General features: G+C 46.1%; 1 protein-coding gene across 3 annotated transcripts in view; it reads left to right on the top strand.

The window, feature by feature from the left end:
• Positions 1-479: 479 nt before the first annotated feature.
• GPRIN1 (G protein regulated inducer of neurite outgrowth 1) overlaps positions 480-25,371 on the top strand; it is a 50,944-nt gene continuing 26,052 nt past the window's right edge. Inside the window, exon 1 of one of the 3 annotated variants that reach the window (XM_075600782.1) lies at positions 480-705. Coding sequence is in view for 1 of the 3 variants with exons in the window: in XM_075600781.1 (XP_075456896.1) it covers positions 1,540-1,587 (48 nt within the window). In the remaining 2 variants the exon portion in view is untranslated. The other 2 variants (XM_075600783.1, XM_075600781.1) reach the window with 2 other exon arrangements.

The raw sequence follows: 25,371 nt of genomic DNA, 5'->3' as shown, positions 1-25,371 counted from the left end.
CGGAAGTGCTCAGCCCTCCTGTTACCTCACAGGTATGCACCACACCGCAGTAAATATGGAGTAACAGACCAAATCTCACTTAGGGTGGGGGTAAAGGGGCTACACTATATGACAGGATTCCAGAACATGGTAGCGATATGATTTGGGATTTAAACCAGATGGTGCAGGGTCATGGGTGAAAGATTTATGTCAGAATTTCCAAACTTTTGCCTCATAGGAGGGAGACTCGCGTTCCTTTAATTTAGTTTTTTTACAGGTTTTTATTTTTTATAATGAATACATGTTTACAGCGGGTTAAGTATTTGTAATTGTCTTTGTCTCACCATTTTGGGATGTGATTTGTAATTCCACATCCTACCCATCTCATTCATTTCTACCACAATGCACTGTCTTGCTCTTGGCATCAGAAACACACATTCATATGACACTGAATTCATCCCTTGTTCTGCCCATCCCTTCTCCTTTCCGGTTGTGTAACCCTCCTGCATTTATTCCATGTCTTGCTGATTTCTAATATGGTGCGTGGTAATTTGATGGGAGAAAAACATTCACTTGTGCTTCTCTCTCTCTCTCTCTCCTCCCACACGCATGCTCCCACAGGCAGGCATGACTGCAACACACAGCTAAGGAGTAGCACTAGGAGAGAAGTACGAGCAGGCGAAGGGATTCTCAGACAGAAGAGGTTCGGCTGTGTGACTCATCCAGGTAAGTGCATTATTCCCATCACTCCGAAGCTCTTTGTGATCCGCTTTTTTTATGCCTCCCCTCTGGCTACCTTCCCTCTCCCTTTCCCCCTGATATATACTTTGGCGCACACTCTGGCACTCTGCTCGGAATCCGTCGCTTGGAGCATTCTAAGAACAGGTATCCTTTTCCTTAGTGTGCTTTCCGTTCCTCTCACTGGTTTTAGCCAGGTCCTCTGGGTCCTGCAGGAGGATGGATGGGTTTTGTGGGTAGTGACGGGGTTAGCGAACGGGGTTAGCGGTGCCATCTGCGAGGGGCTAACACGTGCTGAAATAGTAATGGCTTGGTGCTGTATATGGTTGTTTGCTTCTCTGAATGCATCGTCGGCAGGTTGTCATTTCGTGACTCTAATGGGCAAAACAGGAAAGATACTTGATCTGTCCTGACATCTCCCACCTGTCTGGCCTGAGCAGCATGTTTTCGCCATTCAAATACAGAAATATTTTTTAGAAATCTTATCAGTATATATACTGTCCAGTTGACAACACGGGGAAGAATGATAAAAGAGAAGCGGGGAAGCTTGACACATCATGAGAAAGAGATTGTGAAAAAGCTACAAAGAAGGCACAATTAACCCCTTTTGAGCTAAAGGGTAAACACATAGCTAAGCAATATACGAATATGACTGCAGAAATGAAGGAATTTAGAGAGTGATAGAGTGTATAGGAGTTTAAGAAACATTCCTTGTCCGAACCCCCTAAAAAGGAAAATGCTACAATATAAAGAGAAACTATTTGTCCGACACACATCCAACACTAGAGAACTAAGAGACACTGATCTTACTAGCTGCTTCAAATGCTTTCTACCTACCTCCGGGTACTAATAGTGAAATGTCTGCTACAGGTAAGTACTTTTCTCTGGGCTATTATAGGATGGCAATACATAGAATAATTATTTCAACAATGTATTTCTTGAAGAAGAATCTGCTGTTAATGACTGGAAGTATATATAGATGCTAATCATTTTTGACACCGCACGCTATAATCTTGTCAGGAATAGGGGGTTAAAGAAAGAAATTGAATGAGGGGGAAAGCAGAAGCAAATATACCAGGAAGGAACTCAATAGATAGGTGAAGCAAACAGTTGGCATAGAAACTAATGTATTTCCGGCAAATCATTTCTTTGTTTTATTCTGTGTACTGTATGTCTGAAGAGAGGACGGGACCAGATGGCCGACAGCTTTATTATAAGGGGGGAAATTCCATTCCCCATCACATCCCCCTCTCGCTCTGTAACAATCTCTTGGAGACCAGCACCCCTCTTTTGGGAAGGGCACTGCATGAGGGCAGGCAATTAACAGGAGCATTGGTGCTATTTCCAGGGCTGGCACTTCATTTCTATTTCCTCCATGTGCAAGCGGGTGGTGTTTTGAAATTCAGCCGTTACTGCAGTCGATGCTGTGCTATATGTGTACATGTGTGGCTTCGCATTTGCATGCTGCTGTAACATTGAAACAGAGGGGATTCCATTTCTTGGTACTCGCATACGGCTAGATGTGTGTTTCCAAGGAGACGACTGGTCTCCATATGACTCCTCCCCCCTCTCTCCCTCCAGTGTTACATCTTGGGAGGGGGGGGGGGGGGGAGGTTCTGCACAGCCTGTTGTCTATGCTCATCTACATTGCCTCAGTCCACAACACATTCATTGGCTATTTCTCTCTTATCTTTTTGTTTTAGTCCATCATCATAACTCAATATATTTAATGCAAGTGACAGTGAGTTTCCTGGCTTTGTTTACTTGTTTATGGTGTAGAATAGTGCAACCCAGGTTAATCTGTAAGCGTTGGGAGTGGGACATTATTTTTCAAAGAGAAACTCATGAGAGTCTGCTTATCAATGTCTCACAGCTGCATAACTGGAGCAAATCTTGTGCAAAAAAAAAAAAAAAAACACCAAATTTAGCAATAAAAAGGAATTTTCTTGAAAGCAACTGTTTCCCCCCCCCTTGGACAAATCTGTTTTATTTTTATTTTTTATTTTTTCACCTGTATGGCTGCAATTTTGAGAGACTTTAAAAAAGAAACTCCCAAGGGTGATTGCTGCTTCTAATTGATACAATAAAAATAAATGGTCTTCGTGTTAATCTTGAGAATACATCTGTTATTCAACTAATTAGGTAGCTATGTACAAAAATGAAATGCTGTAACTGTTATGAACAGTATGTTGAGGTAATGGTATCAAATGCAACACAGAATGACAATATATGCTGTTATCTTGCGCAGAATAGCTCATCAATTCATTTTTATTATTTTACAGCAACAATTATTTATTTGATAGAAAAAAAGGTTCGGATGTCTCGATGCATTGTTTGTAACAAAGTCGATGGCTGATATTTAAAGTATGAAATAAACACACTTATTTTGGCACTTTTGAGGACGTAGCCCTCAATTCTGCAGCAGCCATTACCATGGGCTTTAGTTTCTGCTGCTGCGTAACTTCACCATTTGCTTTTTACACCGGAGGAGCTATAAAATCAGTCTGATTGCTCCTTGAAGCATGCACATTATTGCAGGGTAACACGGAAAGCCATGGAGATTTCTATATTGATCAGCCTATACCTCTAAATAAACTCCTGCACATCTTGATGTCATTGTACAAGAAAGCTGCCAGCTAAAGGTAACGGTCTGACTGTGCTGACTTATATTTAGCGAATATGTTTATCATGTTTCCTATATTTGATGCATGTTTAATAATCAGACCTGGTGGTTTTTCTGTAACAGAGGGAAAAATGAGGGGCCGAGATGCAGAACATCTTACATCCCATTTTAATAAGTGCATCACGTGACTCAATCCTAGCTCCTCCTAATGCCTCGGACAGAGGCAACATGACTCCGTGTTTTCAGAGATGACCGTGGTGCTGCAAGGCAGCAGCGATGTGTAACCTCAAATCTGGGAACACAGAGCCAAGCCACACATATATAACACACACAGACTTTATAGGTTGGCATAGTAAATCAATCATACAGTATTACATGGCAGGTTTAAAACTTGCATGTCTGATACTAGCACATACTTGTGAGATCTCCACCAAGAGAGAAGTGCGAACCTAGGTAGGTTCCCCAAGCATTGAGCAATTTGCCAACAAACTTCAAGCTAAGGCTTCTCATGAATTTGCAGAGTCAAAAAAGCATACTTCTCCATTTTTATGTGAACATTCGCCAACATTTGCCAAAGAATTGCAAGATTTTTGTGAAGTTGGGGTCATAGTTTGACCTTTTTAGCTGAATGTTTTCAGCAAAGCATCATGTCTTTGTGACATTGTGAACGTCACAATGTCTTCAAATGTGTGAACATTCATAAAAAAGGTTGCACATCCCTACCTAATTTAGCAATAGTAGAGTATGTTAAATATTAGACTGAGGTCTATCCCATACTAAAGTAAATATTAAATCAGTTGGGTTTCACAAACATTTAGGGATACATTCTATATATGGCTAAGATGCCCACGAGGACCGGTATTCCCAGGGAGACCGGCCGGACCATCCACGGATGGAGTGCCCCAGAATAACCCGTTCAAGTAACCCCAATCCGTCGCAACGTTCCCCAGCTACAGAGCTGACAGCCTACGAGAGATTAGCCGCAGCCAAGGAACAGCAAGTTGCCGTGCAGGAATTCCAGGAGGGAATCCAGCCAGTGGTCCCCACAGCCGCTGACAGCGGCGCAGCTATGGAGCTCGTTGGCGGGCAGCATAGTGCAGCCATCGGGCTGCAGGACCAGGTGGTCCAAAGAAGATTTTTGCATACAGGGGTCCAAGGCAAACGGCAGGCGGTCGGCCTTGGGAACTCCAGCACTACGGTACCTCTGGGGCAGCCTGAAATGGTTTGCCCAGAGCACTGGCTCCCACAGACGGGGATGCTGGTGAAGCTATCGGGAGAGCATGCTCCTGGCCCAACAGGAGTCAAAGTTGGGCAGTTTCCCAGGCGGTGGTGCCTTTGGTGCTGCCGTCCATCACAGTGTTTCATGCTCCCCAGCTTTTGGAACCGACTGCAGTGATCGCCGCTCCCCTGCATTTGGAGCCATCATGTTCCAGGGTCACCGAGGAGACCAGGCAGGTAAGCCAGACTCAGCCTAACCTCCAAGTCTGCCTCCAAGATCATGCCCGATCAGTTCCCCGGACCCCGTGTGCTTTTGTACTGGGAACCAGCCCCGGTTGCTCTGGCCGACTATGGACAGAGAGGGTACCAGCTAGTGAGTCACTGGATGGAAAGAGAACGGGGCTTACAGGGGACTCAGGAGATCCTGCTGAGATCCTGCTGACAGGGTGTCAGGGGTTTGCTTGCACTAAACCCCGGCTAGTGCAACTATTCTGTGGGCTGGGATGTCTGCCAGCAAGAAAGCCGAGGGACAGTGCAAGGGCTCCCCAGAGACTGTCACCAGGGGTATGTAAGCCCTTACAGCACAAGGCTGTGAGTCGTGGTGTTACCTTTATGCAGCTCGTCACCGGGAGATCTGGAGAGCCAGGCTTTCCCAGATGTCTTAGGAAAGGCTAGGCAGAAAGGCTCAGTGGAGCAGGGGGAGATAGGTCCCCAGCTTGCAGCTCCCAAGCGGGAGTGGAAGCGAGAGGTAGGAGGGATAGACCGGGTCCTGGCTCCGGATAAGCTGGGCAGGACCCAGCCACCTGATTGCCCGGTTGACACCGGGGATCACAGATCCCTCTACCGGACCACATACAGGGTCTCAGCGGAGGGGGTATGGAGTACAGAGAGGGAGATAGAGGAGATGCAGGGCTACTGTAGAAGGGGGAGAGCAAGTGTAGAGTCCCAGACAGGCCCTTGACTGAGGTAACCAAGATGGGGCTCGAGGTGGTGGCAGCCTATCCCCCGAGTTCGGGGCAATGTTACAGGCTCTACAGACCAGCGCCCAAAAAAGAGTCCAAAGTCCCTGATAGAGTCCAAACAGATGGAAGGGAAGATAATCCAGATGGTCCAATCACTGGAAGATCTCCAATCCGGGGGTCCGTGACATAGGGACAGAAACAAAGAAAAATAATAGTGTAATATGTAATGTTAAAATGGGACAAACAACATGAAACACTTAACAGAAGACAAACATAAAACAATCAAGCTGAAAGAAAAATAACTATTTAATAAAACAAACGGAGCCTGCTGCAGCGGGTCATGAAGAGGTTAAAACCCAAAACCCTACTTACAGCAGGACTGGAATAAACAAGCATGTGTGGCCAAGTGGGGCAGGTGCCAGCAGCAGTGGGGGTCCTCACGGGCTCATTGATGTGTAATTTCTTTCCCTCTAACTTCGGAACACTCTCCAAGATGGACACCGAATAAGGGAACTCCACACTCTCCTGCTTGCCAGCACAGCAGCCTCAATGATGCTGCTTCCTGCTTCACTTGATTGACACTTCTCACAACCAGTGTAACTCCAAGGTGCCGTGACCTCTGTCAGATGTCACGGCGCCTTGGAGTTACACTGGTTGTGAGAAGTGTCAATCAAGTGAAGCAGGAAGCAGCATCATTGAGGCTGCTGTGCTGGCAAGCAGGAGAGTGTGGAGTTCCCTTACTCTGCGTCCATCTTGGAGAGTGTTCCGAAGTTAGAGGGAAAGAAATTACACATCAGGGAGCCTGTGAGGACCCCCACTGCTGCCTGCATCTGCCCCACTTGGCCACACATGCTTGTTTATTCCAGTCCTGCTGTAAGTAGGGTTTTGGGTTTTAACCCCTTGATGACCCGCTGCAGCAGGCTCTGTTTGTTTTATTAAATAGTTATTTTTCTTTCAGCTTGATTGTTTTATGTTTGTCTTCTGTTAAGTGTTTCATGTTGTTTGTCACATTTTAACATTACATATTCCACTATTATTTTTCTTTGTTTCTGTCCCTATGTCACGGACCCCCGGATTGGAGATCTTCCAGTGATTGGACCATCTGGATTATCTTCCCTTCCATCTGTTTGGACTCTATCAGGGACTTTGGACTCTTTTTTGGGCGTTGGTCTGTATATGTTCTTTGTGTTCTCTCTGGTGTTGTTCTGCTAGTGTTCCTGGCTGCCCTTTACATATTGTGTTATTATTGTTAGTATTTTATTTAATTGCACGTAGTGCCTAAGCACTTTTCTTTGTGTTAAATGTTACAGGCTCTGCCAATGTACCTGGCTACTACTTGTGCTCTGGAGTGCTGGCAGCCCTATGTATGTGGGAAAACACTCCCCAGTGATCGGGGATCACAGCCCTTGGGGTGGTTACACAGCGTGGCAGGGGGAGACTGGGATATTGCTGCAGTGGTATGTTGCCATACAGAACTTTGACTTTGCTAAGGGCAAGAAGCCCGGCAATGCCGGAGGACTTTCCTGGCTAAATAGTCTCCACCTCGGCCCTAGAATCTCAAGGACTGCTCAGCTTAGGAAACCACCTTATAAAGTGGCTGTCCTAGAGCCATTATTTTGAGAGGGGAGATGTGACGTAGGGTTGACTGACATCACAAAATAAAGGTAAAACCCAGCAAGTTACCCCTAAAACCATGTATCCTGGCTGTCTCAATAATGTTTAATTCACCAAATGTATTTAATGTCTAGGGAGGGAATGTAAAAACACTGATGTATCAAGATATTATCTGTAAAACACTTTATTCCCTGTTAATGCAATCCCCCAGTGTAGTTGAGCCAGCAATGCAATGTGAAGTGATTTGTGTTTAATCACTAATGTAATGTGATTTGAGGGTCAGCCCTGTAAATGTGGATTGTATGTAATCCTTTCTCTGCAATCAGACTGGGCAATTAACTTAGCCTAAGCACTTGCATAGGACTGAGACAAAGGTGTCAAGACATTTGGTGAGTAGGGAAGAGTGGACAATCAGGTTTGGGGATGGGCTCTCAGGAAGGAGAGCCTTTGTTCCCTGCAGACTCCAGTGGGAGGTCTTGAGTGCCTTAGCATGCCCCCTCCTCTGGCATTGTTGGCACCAACTCAATCTGTGCTCTGGTTGACCAGCAGCCCCTGTCCCATATAAAGGATAGCCACCGAGGGCTATATAAGGGACACTGCTGATCAGAGCACTAGACTATCTGAGATACATTATGGAAAGGAGTTTGGATCTTGACTGTGACCAGCTGGAGATACATGTCAGAGTGGCTGATGTGTGTTCAGCACTCTGACATCCTGGACGAGAAGCGGACAGGGTAAACCTATTTGAAGTGGGTCCCTGCACCTAGTCAAGGCTAGAGACTTCCTCCCCAGGGCCCCAGTGTGATGAGTGTATGTTATATTGTGTATTTGTGTATTTGCTGGTTTACCCAGAATAAACTCCAGTTGTTAAATTACTTTGTCTTGTACTTAGTGAACCCAGAATGTTTCGGTGTTAAAAGTACTGGTTTCCCGTGACTATTTTAGGATGAAATCCAAATAGAAATCTATGGGGATTTTTGGCCAAAAAGGGCCCTGAACGGCCACTTGGCATTTATAGAATTTACCCCTCAATCTCTTCATAATCTGGAGACGGCTACAAATCAGTCATCCTTCATATTTAGTGATCAAGACAAGTTAAGTAGGTTCTAATGTGACCGTCTGTCCTAGATTCTGACCCAGATTACAATAGGTCATCCATCCTGGATTTCCATCTTCTATAACCTGTATAGCTGCTGCACTTGATCTCCTCAATAGCGATATGTTAAACTATCCAAAATGCAACATTATTAGAGGGTTTTTTTTTCCAACTTTGCTTCTTTGAGAAATATTTTGGCACGCCTCAAAGGAATAATAATAATGCTGAAAAATGTGTCCTACATTTTGCAACCATTCATCAAAATATCACCCCATAGTGAGCGAAACATGGTTTTTGGGCCCTATATATACAAAGCATTACGCGAATCAATCAATTTGAGAGAATTTAGCAAATTAGCTCATTAAGCAAAGTGACTTTAGGCCTCGTCCAGGGTGCAACCGAGCACGGTGGTGCTCGAGCAACGTGACGTCAGGCGCTCGGGTTGCCCGGGCGATTCCTGGCCAGCTAGTTGCACGCGTGGGGGCGTGTGTCGGGGGTGCGGCCATGACGTCACGGAGCTGGTTCGCCCTCATTAGGCGAACCACTCACGTGGCGCGCCAGCGAGCAACAGAATCAAATTTATTTATCTCTGCAAGCATGCTGGTCAGACTCATTGCAATCGTGAGTTTGCGTGTGTATCGCATGAACGCACAAGCGCGCTCAGCTTCACCCTGGACGCGGCCTTATGCTTGGCAAATTGCTCGCAAACTCTGACTGGGTCGCATATTTTTTTTTGGGGTCTGATAAAAAGGGCCAATCACTATCACATGCAAACGGCTGATTAGTTAATCAGTTCTCGGGACCAGTGAAGATCTGCACTGATGTGACACACTTGGGGACGATGCTCTGTGTAATCTGCGCCCCCTTATTTCAAGGCAATGCTCACATGGCTTTCATTCCCGCACACTATATAAATGGCTGCGCAGGTACAGGAAAGGAGAGCTGGGCTGTGGTGGGCGGCTGGGAACTGGTCAGCTCCATGACTCTTACCACAGCCAACAGGGACCGCCGCCATGAAGATACGGGGAAGGAGGAGGAGGTCATATTGCTGAAGTAGGTTGTAGGGGTGAGACGGATGGGGCACTTAGTGTTGTGAGAGAGAGAGAGGGAGGGGTGAGAGAGGGATAAAGGGAGGAGAGGGCGGGGGGGAATGAGAAAGGAGGAATGAGGGGGATGAGAGAGGGAGAGTGGGGACAGTGAGAGAAAGAGAGAGGGGGGAGAACGAGAGAGATAGGGTGAGAGAGGGGGGAGTGAAAGAGAGAAATGGGAGATAGTAAAGAGAGAGGGGGGTGAAAGAAGGGGGATACGAGATAGGAGAGAGTGGGAGAGAGAGATAAAGAGAGGGGGGAGAGAACTATCTACTTTTGACAACACCAAAAGTGTATTATTAATTGAGAACCTATTCAAAATGAGAATAACACGCGGTTGCCGCAGTAGCTTTGGAGGTCATACAGTAATTCCCTGTACGGTTGCCTAATGACTCAGCAACCAGCAACCTGTAGCCATGGAATGGCTGGAAGACACTGTTGTATGACATGGGCCTCAAAGATTTTGGGAACCTTTTTATTTCAGTGTTTTTAGTCACCTGTATTTTAACAAACCTTTCTTTAAGCACCAGTGTTACCAGTGAAACAGGTCTGACCCCAGTAACCTGGACGCAGTTCGCCACCTAAGAGGCTAGAAGAGCTGCAGGCCTAGATGTACTTAATGATGCTAAGCTACAATGCACCGTAGGCCACATTGAAATGAATGTTCCTTTAAGATGCCTTAGGGCTCAGCACTGCTAACCTTGTTAAAGCAAAAGCATTGACAGATGGAATATTTCGCAAGCCTATCTTTCCACTACTTGCATTGTCCATTCCCTAACTGCATTAAAATAAGAAGGAGTTTTTTTGCAAAGCAGCACATTGTCCTTCAACATGTACAGTGCACCAGTACAGATCTCACCGTATAGTTTACAGTGTGCCTCTGAGGATTACAGACTCATCTTGGGGGAGTTAGCATGTGCTCCTTACTAGTGTATGGGAAGTATCATAAACGATCTGAACAACTGACATACACAGTTAAATTAGTACCTGTGAACTCTATCAGAAATGCTGTGGTTAGATTATCCTCTTTGGAGCGCTGTTGATGTAATTGACGTTTACAGGAATGTAATTTGAAAACCTTTTTCAAATCCAATAAAATGTAAATCCAATTTCTAGAGATAAAACCCTCCATACAAAAAAGACCAGCTGAGCTCTGAATCTTTTCAGTGTCTTCTCATACCTCATTAAAGGTAATGAAAGAGGATTGAGTTTACCAGTGTCTATTAATTCCCTTCAAAGGGATGGTGGCCTGCTTGGCATTACTAAGCAATGCAACAATGCAGACCAGAAAAGACCAGTATTAACAACTTCGCTGAGAGGGCAGAAATGTGCCTCTAGCAGCGCGAGGGTTAAACCAAGAGACTTGATCAGAATTCCAAAAATGCTCTTTTTGATTATCACTTTTCCCATCAAACCTTCTGCTGGCACCTATGTGTTCTTATAAATGTACCTATAACTCTTGAGTTGAGGCGCGGGCCTGAGTCCCCGTCAATAACTTACAGGGCCACACATGGCCAACGGGGAGACGGCAGGAAGAACACAGACACAGTATGGGTGGTATAACTAGTTTACTATTCTAACTGACTCTGATACCTCGTGATCCTCAGATGAGGATCACTACACACAATACATAAGTTATAGACAATCCCCAAATAACATTGCGTGGGTGTGTCAGTGTCAGTGGTGTAGTAGCCACCCAATCCTGGGTATATTGGCTTGTGATGGTGTCGCACACTATGGGAGCTCGTTGAGTACTGAGCCTGTTGCAGACCTGTTCTTCGAAAAGGGTGCTTCGCTACCACTGTGTATTTTATAGCTGTTGAGAGTCCCCTCCAGCTATACTTGATCTCTTGTTCACAACTGCAACTGTAGCTCTCAGCTCCTGTTGCCACGTGAGCACGTACACTCTCTCTCCAGAACTTACCTGGTAGCACTCAGGTCCACACAGATCTGAACCAACATGGCTGTCTCCCCCTTTTAAAGGCTCCTCTCCCACCTAGTCCCTTTTCCTTCACAGCCATTACTATTGGCTGCTCTCATGTCCATCACAGTCACATGTCCAGCTTGGAGAGGAACCTGCCAGGGGGCAGTGTGAGCTCATCACACAGGGGGTTACACCCCCCCCCCCCTGCTAAAGATGTTGATGTCCCCATCAACCGGTGTTAGAGTCCTGGGGGCATATGACCTACTACGTAACACGTCTTCCTCTCTAGTTCCATAGAATCATAGGTACAGTGGAACCTACACACATACAATTTTTACAGATTTCAGTACTGTTACACCACATGGTCCCACAGCTACCAGGGTCACCTATCTCTACAGTCATAGGTACCACCCATCTAGTCGTGCTAACTACAGAAACCTCAGTAGGCACTCCATGGAGAATCATAGGTCAGTCTCATAGCGGGCGGGGGGGGGTCTAGTCTCCATTTTGGGACATGGCAAGAACACTGGGGGTTCTGCAGACACTACACTTGAGGGGGTCTCACAACTATCTATCACTACCATCTTCAACTTCGCTGTCCTGTTCAATGGGACCCACTGGGGTGAGTTCCTCTGCCTCAGGGTAGAACTCAATGATAACATCTCTTTCTCTGTCCTGTGGCCCTGCTGGTCACATGGAGGACACCTCTTGAGGGGGGTATTGCTCTTCCTTATCCAGGATATTGGATAGATGCCATAGCATTCTACCTCCTTGAAATCCCTCATCCTGATCTGACTCCTCATCACTGTCCTGCCTACAGTGGCTTAGTGGGCTAGTCCCATGACCCTGTCCTTGTACAATTGATTACTTTTCCTAGGTTAATTTTCTATTCCTGGAATACGTTCTTTCTCTGGGCATCGCACTAACTGACCTATTGGCAGAAGATGATTCCTATGAAGGTTCTTCGCTGGCCCGCTCCCTTTTTCAGGCCTTACTCGATATAATGGAAGTCCTTGTAGGTTTCTACCACCACATAACGCTCTAGTTTCCAGCGATTCAATATTTTGTGTATACCGGGTATACCCAGATTTCAGATAAGCACTCTGCTCTGCACTTGTAGCTCTTGCTTGTGTACTCGCTTGTCATAATGGCTTTTATTGCCCCAATTATACATATAAGCAGCCGTAATGGCGAGCCTGTCTGCTTCTTGCAACTGTTCCTTGAGCCTTTCTACATAATGCATGTTCGTGGTTGGGATATGCCATCTGCCACCACTCCAAACGCAGGTCGATCGGTAACCGGGCTTCCCATCCAAATATCGGGTAGTAGGGCAAACACCCTGTAAAGTTATTCCTGGTGCAATTATACTAAGTGGTGCACATTCTGACCCATCGTTCCTTCCCTTGAGTATTTAATGTGCCCATCATATTCAGTAGGGTCCTGTTAAATCTCTCAGGTTGCAGATCCCCATGTGTGGGGGTATGGCGTTGTTCAGGATTCTTTTATTGCACAGATGCGCAATAATTCCTTGATGAGTCAGCTTTCAAAATCCTGCCTTTGATCAGAATGTATCTGTAACAGGGGACTTGTCCCTGTTCAAAAATGTGCCTCTAATCCTGCAGTGTGGTGGTTAACTGCTGGTAGTCAATTAACCAACACCACTTGGCTGATTAGAGGTTTGTTAGAAAAGCCTGCCTTTGAGACATGAAGAGAGATTCCTGAGTCTCACAATTGGGGGGACTGACCAGAGGAACGGCTGTCTTGAGCTGCAGAAGGACTGGACTGTATGCTGATAGCAAGACAAGGGGACCAGACCTCAAAACCTGGACAAACATTGCTGTAGCACACAAAGATGCTTACCCAAGAGAGCAGAGAGGACTTCCCATACAGCTATCTGTATATATGTTTATATTTTGGGGCTGGTAAATAGCTTAGCTAACCAACCCAGTCAGAGAGGGCTGAGCTACATGTGTAGATAGTCTCCAAAGCGGAGATAGGTTTTTGTTTGGCTTATTTTTATATGTTTTGCTATGTTAAAGGGACAGGCGCAATAACGCCTAATTTTAATTTCACCTTAAAATCACTCTCCATTGCGAACCTCTGAACATGTCTCTTACATATGGTGTCAGAAGTGGGATGAGAGGTGGCCCTTGAAGTTCAAAGGGGCCCCGGAGACTGCCTGTGAAATTTTTGTGCTTTTGCCTGCATACAGTAGTTCCTGCAAACAGCCTGAGCAACAAAGCATAGATTCACCTCCTGCAGAGATCAGAATGAAAGGGATACACATCCAGGCAGGAAATCTACACGGCACTGAAGAAAGCCACAAAACCACAGATGGACTCTTTTCCCCGTTTCCAAGAGTAGAGAGAGAGACTGTGCTGAAGCAGGTAAACCTTACTTGCCTATCACAATAAAGTGTAATATGGTCATTGAAATAGGGGCCTTCCAGCCGTAGTCCGGGTTCAAGAAGTAAGTTAGCCCTTAAAAAGGGATAGGCGTGTGTTGTTTTCAAATATTTTGCTGAAGCAGGGGAATTTTCAGGAAGCAAGTGCTGTGTGTAAAATTGCCCCGCCGGGTAAAAAAGGGATTGCTGAACTGTGTAAAGGGTAACCCAAAGCCAATTGCTGAGTGTTAAGTCGCCCTGCCCGGAGTGAAAGAAAGTGGGGGAAAAAAGAGAATATTTTTTTCTGCAAGTAAAGTCTGTATGTATCTTGGGATTACAACATGTACCCAAAGTGTGAAGAGTGAATGCCATAATACCCAAAGATGAGACTGAAAATTACTGAACTCAAGCAGAAAACCAAATTCTTTTGTTGAAGCGGAGGGATTGCACATAGCAAGAAAATGGTGTAAAGCAAATGCCTTTGCTGAAGCAAGGAAATAGTGCCAAATCGGTCAAGGTGAAGAGTACACCTAAAGAGAAAAAAAAAACCCTGGGAATTTAAAATGGCCGCCCAGCTGAAGTCAAATACAGACTCTGCTAGAATGGGGAAGAAAATATGTTCCTGGTGTAAAGAGCCCAGCCACACGGAGCAGTGTCCCTTCAGGCCTTATTCAGATGATGAGGATGGCCCCTATGTGGCCCCAGAAAAAGGGCAGCAGCCAGAGGACTATGTTTTCCAATGAGCCAAGGAACTGCAGCAGCCAGCAATGCGCTGTAGACCCAAGGAAGGTACAGAAGTTTTACTTAGCAACTGCACATCCAGTATCACTGATGAGAAAGGATGCGTGCACAGTACTGCTGATGTTGTAAAACATACCAAAGGAAAGAAAAAGTCTACAGAGATGCCTGTGAGAGCTACGACCTCTACAACCAAAATATGCCCATCTGTAGGACTACCACCATTTGGGGTTCTAGCAAATACAGTGGCAACAGCTGCAATAGCGCCTCCTGAGGTCAGGAAGAAAAATATACCTGATAGCCCCAAAATGGAGGACAAGATGCAGCGTTCCTGTAATGAACCCTACCCCACGGAAGAGTTGTCCTTCCAGTCCGATAAGGAGGAAGACATCTCTTACGGGGAACCCGAACCGAGTCACACCCACAAAACACCCCAAGAATGGTGGGGGTGCCTGAACTTGGTACGAACCGAAAAGACCGCTTCCTATGATGACAAATATGATCGGCAGGAGAAAGAGTGGGAGCAGCGGATCACCGAATATTTCCGTCAGCTAATACAGTTGCAAGAAAAGCCTGGCGGATTCAGTGACGCTGCTAAAATTTCAAATGAAGATGGAGACCCCAGTATCCCTGAGGGGACGTGTCATCCAAAACAAAAAGGCGAAAAAAGAAAAAGAAAAGCGGTTCTTCACGTACCGTGGAAGGAACAGACACGCCCGCAGATACCGCGGAGAAAAAGGGGGACCGAGATGCCCTGCAGCCTAGAGAAAATGGAGGATTCGTCATGCGGATGACCGAATATCCAGAGGGCCCAAGGCAGAAGTCGAGTAACCCAAAGAAGTGTCTGTCCGGTGCCAACAGTGAGAAACCCTCAACCAACCATCCCAGGGAAGCAGAGCCGGAGCCAGTGAGTGACGATCCCTTGACCAGCCCTGAAGATGCCCTCAAATTGCCAGGCGTGACTGTGATCTGCAGGTGGAACAATTGAAACTTGAGAGGGAAGATAATGCTGAGCTACAGAAGACGGTGCTCGCAATGTACTCTGAATCTGGAACAGAATTGGACGATCTCAAGTCCGAGTTAAATGCTGCAAACACTAATAATGCCACCATGGCGGAAAAGCAGAGCCAATCCGATAAAATGATGGCTAAGCTGAAGCGGAAGTATGAGGAGGCACTGAAGGAGATTACAGTCTTTCAGCAAGAGGTTCACACTCTTCGCGTAGAACTGAATGCCTCACAACAGGAGGTCAACAGTGTCCGGACAGAGGTGGAAGTATCCCAGAAGGAGGTTCATACACTCCGCACAGCGCTGGATGCCTCACACCCCGAGATCGGCAGCTGCCGCACAAAACTGGAAGTCTCCAGAAAGGAACTTCACAGTCTCGCTGAGGAGCTGGACGTTTCAAAGAAAACTATCCTCCATCTTAATTTAGATCTCAAAGTCTCTCAGAAGGAGCTTCAGACCCTCAACCTAGAGATGGAAGTCTCACGCCAGGAGACAGCCCGCCTCCAAGCAGATGTGCAAAAATGGTAGGTGGACTGCAAGGAAGCCTTGAATATTACAGAGACTGAAAAAAGAGAAAATTTAAGATTAAAAAAAGAAAATTCGGAGTTGACAGACCACGTCAATGGAAAGAATGAAAATCTGCACGAGCTTGAGAAAATAAAGAAACGGTTGGAAGATGAAAAGTTTGAAGCAGAGCACCGACTGCAGAACCAACTGTAAGGTCTGCGTACACACCTCCAGAATGCCAAGGAGAAGCAGCGAACACTGCAGGAAGAAAATCTGCAGGCTGCTAAGGAAATACAAGTGCTGCAGGAACATCTGATTACCCGGTGTGTCCTCGCAAAGCAGCATGATAAACTGAAGGCTACCCTGACCATCACCAAAGCATCGCTGGACGCTAAACTTAGAGGCCAGGTGACTCGGTACAAGAGGGAGCGCATAAAGGTCCAGAAACTGAGACGAGTATCTGCGGTCCAAGCGAAGAAGTACACAGTGCTTCACAAAATAATGAATGATAGGTGGAAGCAAGCTCAGAGAAAGCACAGGGAACAAATAAAGACCCTGAAAGGAGAATGGCAGGAAACACTCAAGAAACAGAGTGAGACTTTGCAGACCAGTAACTTACAGATTCCTCCAATACGGAAAAAGGTATTGGCTCTGCCCAAGCATTGGTATCCCACAGTAACTAATGCCCGTGAGGACAAGGGTACAGTGAGAGCTGGGGACACCACACACCTTCAAAACAAGATTACGAAGTTTGAGCCACCTAAGAAAGCACTAGCCAAACCTGCAACTGCCCGACAGGCAACAAACAGAGGTAGGAGTGCAGAATCAAAGCCAGAAGAATCCTTACCTGAGGAAGCTGAAAAGATAGGATGTTCTCTGGAAATGGAGCTGGAATCGCAACTCAATCCCAAAGAAGCTGAACTGGCAACTACATTGAATGGGAAAAGTGCAGGAAGACAGCTTCAAGAACTGAGGGCCCAGGTGGCTGTTCTTGGGCGCTCTTGTGATACCATGAAGTGGACATTTGGTGCTAAAGCGGAGCACATGGGAAAGATGGCAAGAGAAAGCGATTTGCATAAGCGCTCTGCGACTGTCGCCATACAGTCTGCCTACAAAAAGAGGAGCACCCGACACAGGGGAAAGCTCATGACCACGTGGTCAGTAGAAAGACTGTACTTGGAAAAAGTTCTCCTTGAGCGACTGAGGACTGCTGATCTCAAGCACCTTCTGGAGGAGACACTACTAAACTGGAGGAAGGGCTCCAATCCCAGCAGGACTGAGGGTTCTCCTCCATCCACTCTCATTCAAGTCACTGAGATATCTCGAATGAGAGTGGAAGGATGGGCTATGGCCGTGGCAAGCCCGAGCTTCCCACAAACAGGGGAGGTATGTAACAGGGGACTTGTCCCTGTTCAAAAATGTGCCTCTAATCCCGCAGTGTGGTGGTTAACTGCTGGTAGTCAATTAACCAACACCACCTGGCTGATTAGAGGTTTGTTAGAAAAGCCTGCCTTTGAGACAGGAAGAGAGATTCCTGAGTCTCACAATTGGGGGGACTGACCAGAGGAACGGCTGTCTTGAGCTGCAGAAGGACTGGACTGTATACTGATAGTAAGACAAGGGGACCAGACCTCAAAACCTGGACAGACATTGCTGTAGCACACAAAGGTGCTTACCCAAGAGAGCAGAGAGGACTTCCCCTACAGCTTCAGGAGACAGATAAGACTTTCTTTTGGAACTGTTACATATCTGTATATATGTTTATATTTTGGGGCTGGTAAATAGCTTAGCTAACCAACCCAGTCAGAGAGGGCTGAGCTACATGTGTAGATAGTCTCCAAAGCGGAGATAGGTTTTTGTTTGGCTTATTTTCATATGTTTTGCTATGTTAAAGGGACAGGCGCAATAAAGCCTAATTTTAATTTCACCTTAAAAACAGTCTCCATTGCGAACCTCTGAACACGTCTCTTACAGTATCCTAGCTGGCAATCCATAATGCACAGCACCTTGGCACCATTCGGGGCCAATAGAACCAATCTTTCACTAATTACAATGTCTTATATGTACCCAGGTGGCCATGATCGTCATGGAGAGAATGTAGTATCACCTATCTATACTTGTAAGGAAGCACCAGTTGCTTAGTTACAGTGTGTTGTGACTTCTTTGCAACTCTGAACATCACCAGATTATCCCATTGCTTTATGAGGAGTCGATTTTCAGGGTGCCTTCCCATGACCGTCCTGGACGATTTCTTGTCCCTCCAGGCTGACCACACTTCCTTTAGGTTTACTCCTGAGAAGATTTGTAGCCTCCTATAGTAATTGTTCCACCCTGCAGAGTGCATGAAATTCTCCACTAACTGTCCCATGGCTGTGATAAGGGCCTGGCGGCTAATGGGGGTTTGTCCTGTAGAGGAAGTGGGTACTTCAGGAACATCTCATTACGGAACTCTTCCATTGTGGCCCTCTCTTTAGCTAGGAACTCTTGGACCTTATCTACTATGGTGTGTGCAGCAACAGGTTTACATTCCACAGTAACACCCCACATCTCACCCCACATTCCCCGCAATGCTATCGGGTACCTTGATACAGTAGGGTCACTATCTTCCTCACACATACAGTACACAATACATTTGCAGTTTTATTATTGTAACATAACATTTTCCCCTGAATTCGAGCCCAGCCCCATGGGGGTCTGCACCGAGTACTCCATTAATACTCGCATCCTCAGTTGTATCTGGGACTGGTAGAAGCAGTGCCTTATCACAGTCTATGCTGCCCCACGTGCTCCAATCACTTAAAATGGCCACACTCATGGTGAGGTAGGACAAAATGGTGGCAGTGGCGCTATGGGGCGACCATCTTAATAACTCCTGTAACCGTGCCAATGTCTGACTGTAGAACTGTGTGAATTTATAGTGTGTACTGTATCACACTAATTAAATCAGAAAACATAAATCTCAGCAATGACTCCAATGGAACCCCTCCACTTTTAGATCTCAGACTTACGACTATAGCTGTGGCTTGGGCCTATGTTCCTGTCTATAATTTAATAGTTCACACGTGGCCTACGGTCATATGGCAGGAAGAACACAGACATAGTATGGGTGATATAACTAGTTTACAAATCTAATTGATTCTTATACCTCGTGATCTTGAAGATGAGAATCACAATACACAGGTTAATATACAATCCCCAGCCAGAGTCAGTGTTAGTGGTGTAGTAGCCACCCAATCCTGGGTATATTAGTTTGTGATGGTGCCGGCACACTGTGGGAGCTCATTGAGTACTGAACCTATTGCAGGCCTGTTCTTTGACAATTATGCTTCAGTACCACTGTGTATTTTATAGCCATTCAGGGTTCCCTCCAGCAGTGCTCGATCTCTTGCTCATGACTAGAACTGTACTGTAGCTGTCAGCTCCTGTGACCATGCACTCTCTCTCCAGACCTCCAAAGAACCTGGTAGAACTCTGGTCTGCGTAGATCTGAACCAACATGGCTGCCTCTCCTTTATAAAAGCTCCTCTCCCTCATAGTCCCTCCTCTTCAACAGCCATTGCTACTCTCATGTCCATCACAGTCACATGTCCAGAGCTCCTTGGAGAGGAACCTGCCAGGGAGCAGTGTGAAATTGTGTGAGATCATCACATAGGGGGTTACTACATAAATGATCTGCATTAGAATGACTAAAATAGAATGTAAAGCATACTACATTGATTATCAAGTTCCATGACTTAACTCTCCTATGTAACAATGGCCTAGATTCTTCTGCCGCCATGAAATTACACTAGTACAGATTCTATTTTCGTGAACCATGCTGCAAATTAGGTTAATAGTCTTAAACCAGTTTTGACCACAGATTCCAAAGTGACACAAACATGTCAAGGGTCTGTGACATTCAACACCATTCGAGAGGAAACTGAAGAAGATTATCTCTTATTAAACTTTTGGTTATTATTCCTCTACTTATAACTGTCATGTTGTGGGTATATATCAGATGTATCTACCTGTTGAAGCAAATGTCAATCACTGGCCAGTTTATGCCAGTAAATGAATGCCTGTGCTATGTTGCTGCTTTAAGTGTATAGTATAATTAATGAAATAATGAGAGGAGATCCACTTCAGTTGTTCCGTGTGTACTCGGAATGTCACTTGGCTGCTGATGAAGTGGCATCCACTCTGCATGAGTATGTGCTGTGGTGTGGGACGATCTAAACTGTGCCCATCTAATTGAGTATTGATCTCTCTGCTCATTGATCAAAGGTCTTTTTTGTGTAAATGTAGTTAAGAAAATGCTAATTGAGGTTAATTCATTACAAACATAAAGGGGTCAATTTAACGAGCTCTTGGATGCAAGAACACTATACAAACAAGTGCAGAAGGGAAAATTTTAATTCCAATTTTTGCACCGTTTTGTCAGCTGGGACACTGATAAATATACACTGATGACTACAGTGTATTGTGCAAATAGCTGTCAAATTACTGAATTTACGAATGAAAATATACGAACATATATAAGAAACTATGTATTAATGTCTCTAGCTGCAAGAGGGGGGCAAAAAAATGGTTCTGAGCAAACCCGATGACATACAGAGTACGTCATGAGGGGTGACACCCTGGAGGCCCTTATGAAGTACACTGTACATCATCTAGTTTTCTAGGCAACGCTCACAATCAGAGCTCCACAGGAGCGCAGGCGGTGAACTAAAAGGATGGGAGGACATCATTTCTAGTGACAAAGGGGTCATGGCCTCAGAGGTGGCAGGACCCTCTGGGGCTCAATGAGTTATATTAAGACACATGCTCATTGAAACCAATGGGATTTTCATCCTTGATAAATCAGCTGCGGTACACCAGTTATGGTCCGGTTCTGCAGACAAGAGACTACTATCTGGAGTAGACACATGCTAAAAAGGGATGGGCTTGTAGCTTCCCCTGAAATGGATACTATCACCATAGACCAGGACAATTTACACAGATTTGCAATCACCAAATAGAGTGGAGGAGTTAAATAAAACAAGTTTTAACAAGAGGAGCAACACTATACAAGGTTTTAGGTTCAAACTTATCAAAACAGGGGTTACAGGGGAAATGCTAACTCACTAGGTGCTGGGTGCTACTTCGGTAGGCTTACCCAGGATGTCTTCCACACGCCAAGAGTTTATGGGTACCACGGTACCGTAAGGATGCTATTTGCAACTTAGCAGGTTTAAAAGTCCCACTCGTCTATACCCCCAAACCGTGTTCTGGATCTGTGTGTCTCCAGCAAAAACTATAGAGTAACACACCTACTATGCCCCAGTCTGGGTGTAATCTAACTGTGATTGGCAAGGGTTTGTATAGTTTCACGGTCCCCATCTAAAAGCATGGAAGACCGGGTGCCAACCAATCAGAGCACTGATGCTATGTGTCAACCAATCACAGCACGGATGGTACATCAGCCAATCACAGAGCGAGAGCTTTCCTGTGATCGGCCAATCAGGGCCGTAGGAGGTGACAGTGCTTTAGGACATCCCACAGAGGTGGACTTAAGGAGAGTAGGAAATTCAAACTGACTACTGGGAGCTGAGTCAGTTGGGGCCAGGCCTCAGTTTCTAGTGTCAGCCTGATACACCTTGCAGAGATAGATGCCTCAGAGTCTGGGATGAACAGTGGCTTTTAGAGTGACTGTTCCCCAGGCCTGTGTCACCACACCTTCCCACTGCTCCAGTGTCCCAAGCACTTCACCCAGCCCACATTTACATAGCAGGCCCAGATTCCTTTGTGTGCTGACTGGCTAAGTGAATTACCAACTCAACACACAAAGGAGACAATGAAATACATGCATCTCACATTATACATGGGGAATAAATGATACAGGGCACACAGAACTACTCAGGTCTGCCATTTTGGCCACAATAAGATGGTACAATATGCCAGACCCTTGGAATCAATCTTGACTGGTAGGAACAATGGTTGGGCTTAACCTTTAATATTTACATTTAGACATACAGTCTTAGCAAGCTCAAAACCCAAACCCACTGCATTATATATATTTCTTTGTGCCAATTGGAGTCCTACTGGGATAGTGACCTGAAGTATACAACAAGAGACAAAACGGCCCAAATGCTACATCAATATAACACATTATTTTGTTTAATACTATTAGTTTTTTCTTCTCATGGGTCATTTAGTTCAATACTTTGGCCAAAACATTTCAAGCCTGCAACCACATCAAGGTAGATCCCATCTAGCAGGTCCTACACTACTAATATTATACTGTCTTATGTATTTCTTCCACTGCAGAGCAGAGGAAACAAAACGACACTATTGTCAACATATATATGCACTACTGCACCGACACACTTTATTCGAGCAAATACCCGGTATGTACCTGGCAGATACCTGGAATGCGCCGCTCCTCACCTCTGACAAGCCCCGTTGCATTTGCCTTCCCAGCCTGGGTTCATGCCTGGCTGACGGGCGGCTGATCTGTTAAATGATAATGATTAGGATTTAATAGGCTGCAATGCTTCACGTGTCTACCAGATGGCATAAATTCATGAATTGTAATGCAGTATATATATATGTACTGTGCAGTATTGCAGCCAGCGGGAATAAAATGCTTCAATACCTGCCGGAAAATACCTCAATGCACTCGGGCAGAAAACAGTCACAAACTTCAATACACCCGGGTATACCCGAATTCGTGGGACTAGCCGAGCTCGAATAAAGTGTGTCGCCAGTGTATAATTATTAGGGCACTTCTGTTTTTTATCCAGGTTTAACTGCACTGTAGCTCATACATAGCACACAGTGCTTCTTATATTGTAACCCTTTAGGCACCGCATCCATGTCACACACCCCATGCTGTATGCTGCAGTATTTGTGTTTCCTATTATCTGCAGTGGAAGAAATACATAAGACAGTATAATATTAGTAGTGTAGGACCTGTAAATGGGATGTACCTTGATGCAGGCTTGAAATGTTTTGGCCAAAGGATTGAACTTAATGACCCATGAGAAGAAAAAACAGTTTTTTAGTTTATTTGTTATATTTGATTTAGCATTGGGGCCTTTTTGTCTATGGTTTTATATTTAGTATGCTGGCCACATTGCCCCTACAGACACCTCAGGCTACTTCTTGTAATTCGTGTGTTTTAATGGATGGACCCATAGGGGCCTATTCATTAAACTGCAATAACAACGTTTCCAAGCAAAAATAGCCTTTTGTGCACAAGTTTGCATCTTGCTGTATTCATTAAAGCCGTTATCCCATTTCCAACCCGTCTGTAAACAGATGTTTTTGACGCAATATTGTTCCAGCTATCCAAATCTGTGCGGTATACGAATTGTGTATGCAAATGAGGCAAACCTGCAAAATGACATATTCATGGGCTATTCATTAGGTTGCGAGTTTGCAGATTGCCTGGCAGGTCACGGCCAGAAATCTCGTACAGTAGGTAGGAGAAATAGGACTTTTGCAGGAGAGGAGACAGAAAAGTCCCATTTCGCCTACCTGAAGGAAGCAAGATTTGTGACTGCTAGTTTCCAGTCTGTATTGCAGCAAATCAAGCATAGCTAGTTTCCAGTCTGTATGGTAGCAAATCAAGCATAAAGAGAATGCAAAGGAGATGTCAAACAGCGCTATTTTTATGCACAGATAATTCTTAATAAATACTTTAAAAATGCTAGGTTTTGATTGCATCACATTGCTTGCTGATACCTAGCAATTTTACATTGGCAATATCTGAGTTTAATGAAGAGGCCCCATAGAGTAGTGTGACCTCTTTACTTTAAGGGACCGTTGTCACGGGAGACCAGGCAATTTACACCTTTTTACCAGGATCATGCATTGAGCAAAACAAGTTAATGAAATAAATTATAAATTTATTCACAAGAAAAGGCATATACATAATGATGACAACCTAGACGAGGTGCAGGGAATGTTAACCCTGATAACAGTTGCAAAAACAGGACAGAAAATATTCCAGGCAACTTTCGCTGAAGCAGACTTGAAGCTGGAAACTTAGAATCTGAGAATCTTTGAGGACTGGAGAACTTTGAGAGACCTTGGAGAACTAACGATCTGATGGGCGCAAGGGGTTATACTATCCCCCTATCAGAAGTGTGAGAATATTCTCAGCAACCAATCCGAGACAAACCAGTAGAAAAAAAAAAGCTGTGTGTGCTGTGCACGCGCATCGTAAGTGAGACTTCTTTGACTTTTGTCACAGAAATTGTATTTGTGTTGGTGTTGGTGATGTTTTAATTAAAAATCAAAATACAATTTCATTGACAAAACGCAAATAAATTTGACTTAGAATGCGCGTGCTCGGCACACATCCCCTGTATTAGCTATTTGCACTAAGTGTGAATTCCTCATATGTGCGTGTGACTGACTGAGAGTGTGCGTGACAGAGTGTGCGTGACTGAGAGTGTGCGTGACTGAGAGTGTGCATGACTGAGTGTGCGTGACTGTGTGCGTGACTGAGTGTGCGCGCGTGGCTGAGAGCGCGCGCGTGGCAGAGTGCGCGCGCGTGGCAGAGTGCGCGCGCGTGGCAGAGTGCGCACGCGTGGCAGAGTGCGCGCGCGTGTCAGAGTGCGCGCGCGTGACTGAGTGCGCGCGCGTGACTGAGTGCGCGCGCGTGTGACAGTGTGTGTCTGAGTGCTCGTGTGTGTGACAGTGTGTGTACCTCCCGCATGAAGCTCCTCTCCTAGGCGGCCGTGACCAGCAGGCGGCCGGACGGCTAGTCTGCACATCCCTCCGGAGCAGCCTCCTGAAGGGAGTCCATGGCTGCAGGGACCACAGGAGCCCCTCGGGCTCTACCCCACAGAAGCTACCGCCCTGCAGGGACGGGGAGAGGCTCAGCTCCAGCTCCCCGCCCCGGTACCGGCCCAGGGAGGTGAAGGTCTCCCCGCCCTCACCAGTCACCTTCTGCCCGGAGCTCAGGCCTGAGACTGACCCGCAGCGGCTCATCCCACAGGCAGCGGCCAGGGGAGGCCTGCAGGGACACGGGCATGCACCGGGAGGAGAGGAGAGGCCACAGGAGATCAGGGCCTGGAGCAGTGTGGGCTGCAGTGTCCCTATGAGAGCCGTGGCGTCACCATGACTACCGCATGCGCGGCATGTCAGCGGGCGCGGGGAACAGCGCATGCGCGGCGTTACAGTGTGCGTGTGTTAGTGTGTTACACAGGGTTTGTGACACAGGGGGTGTGGGTGGGTGGTCTGCGCTCCGTATCCTTTTATTCAAAATTTAATGTGCGCGTGGGGGTAACGGCGCCGCTGCCAGACGCTTCTGCGCATGCGTGGCGTCCGACAGGGTCGCCATGACTACTGCGCATGCGCGGCGCGGGCTGCGCAGAGGTTGACGGCAGCTGAACAGCTTGCTGCCTGTATGCGAGTGAGCCCAGCGGGGGGAGCTCTGTCTGAGTCTCCCGCCCGGCGGCAGGGGAGTCTCCCGTCCGGCGGCAGAGGAGTGTCCAGCCCCGCGGCAGAGGAGTCTCCAGCCCCG

The sequence above is a fragment of the Ascaphus truei genome, chromosome 5 (assembly GCF_040206685.1).
Source record: "Ascaphus truei isolate aAscTru1 chromosome 5, aAscTru1.hap1, whole genome shotgun sequence".
Taxonomy (NCBI): domain Eukaryota; kingdom Metazoa; phylum Chordata; class Amphibia; order Anura; family Ascaphidae; genus Ascaphus; species Ascaphus truei.
Note: the sequence above shows the minus strand (reverse complement) of the source record. Positions and strands in the feature narration are given on the sequence as shown.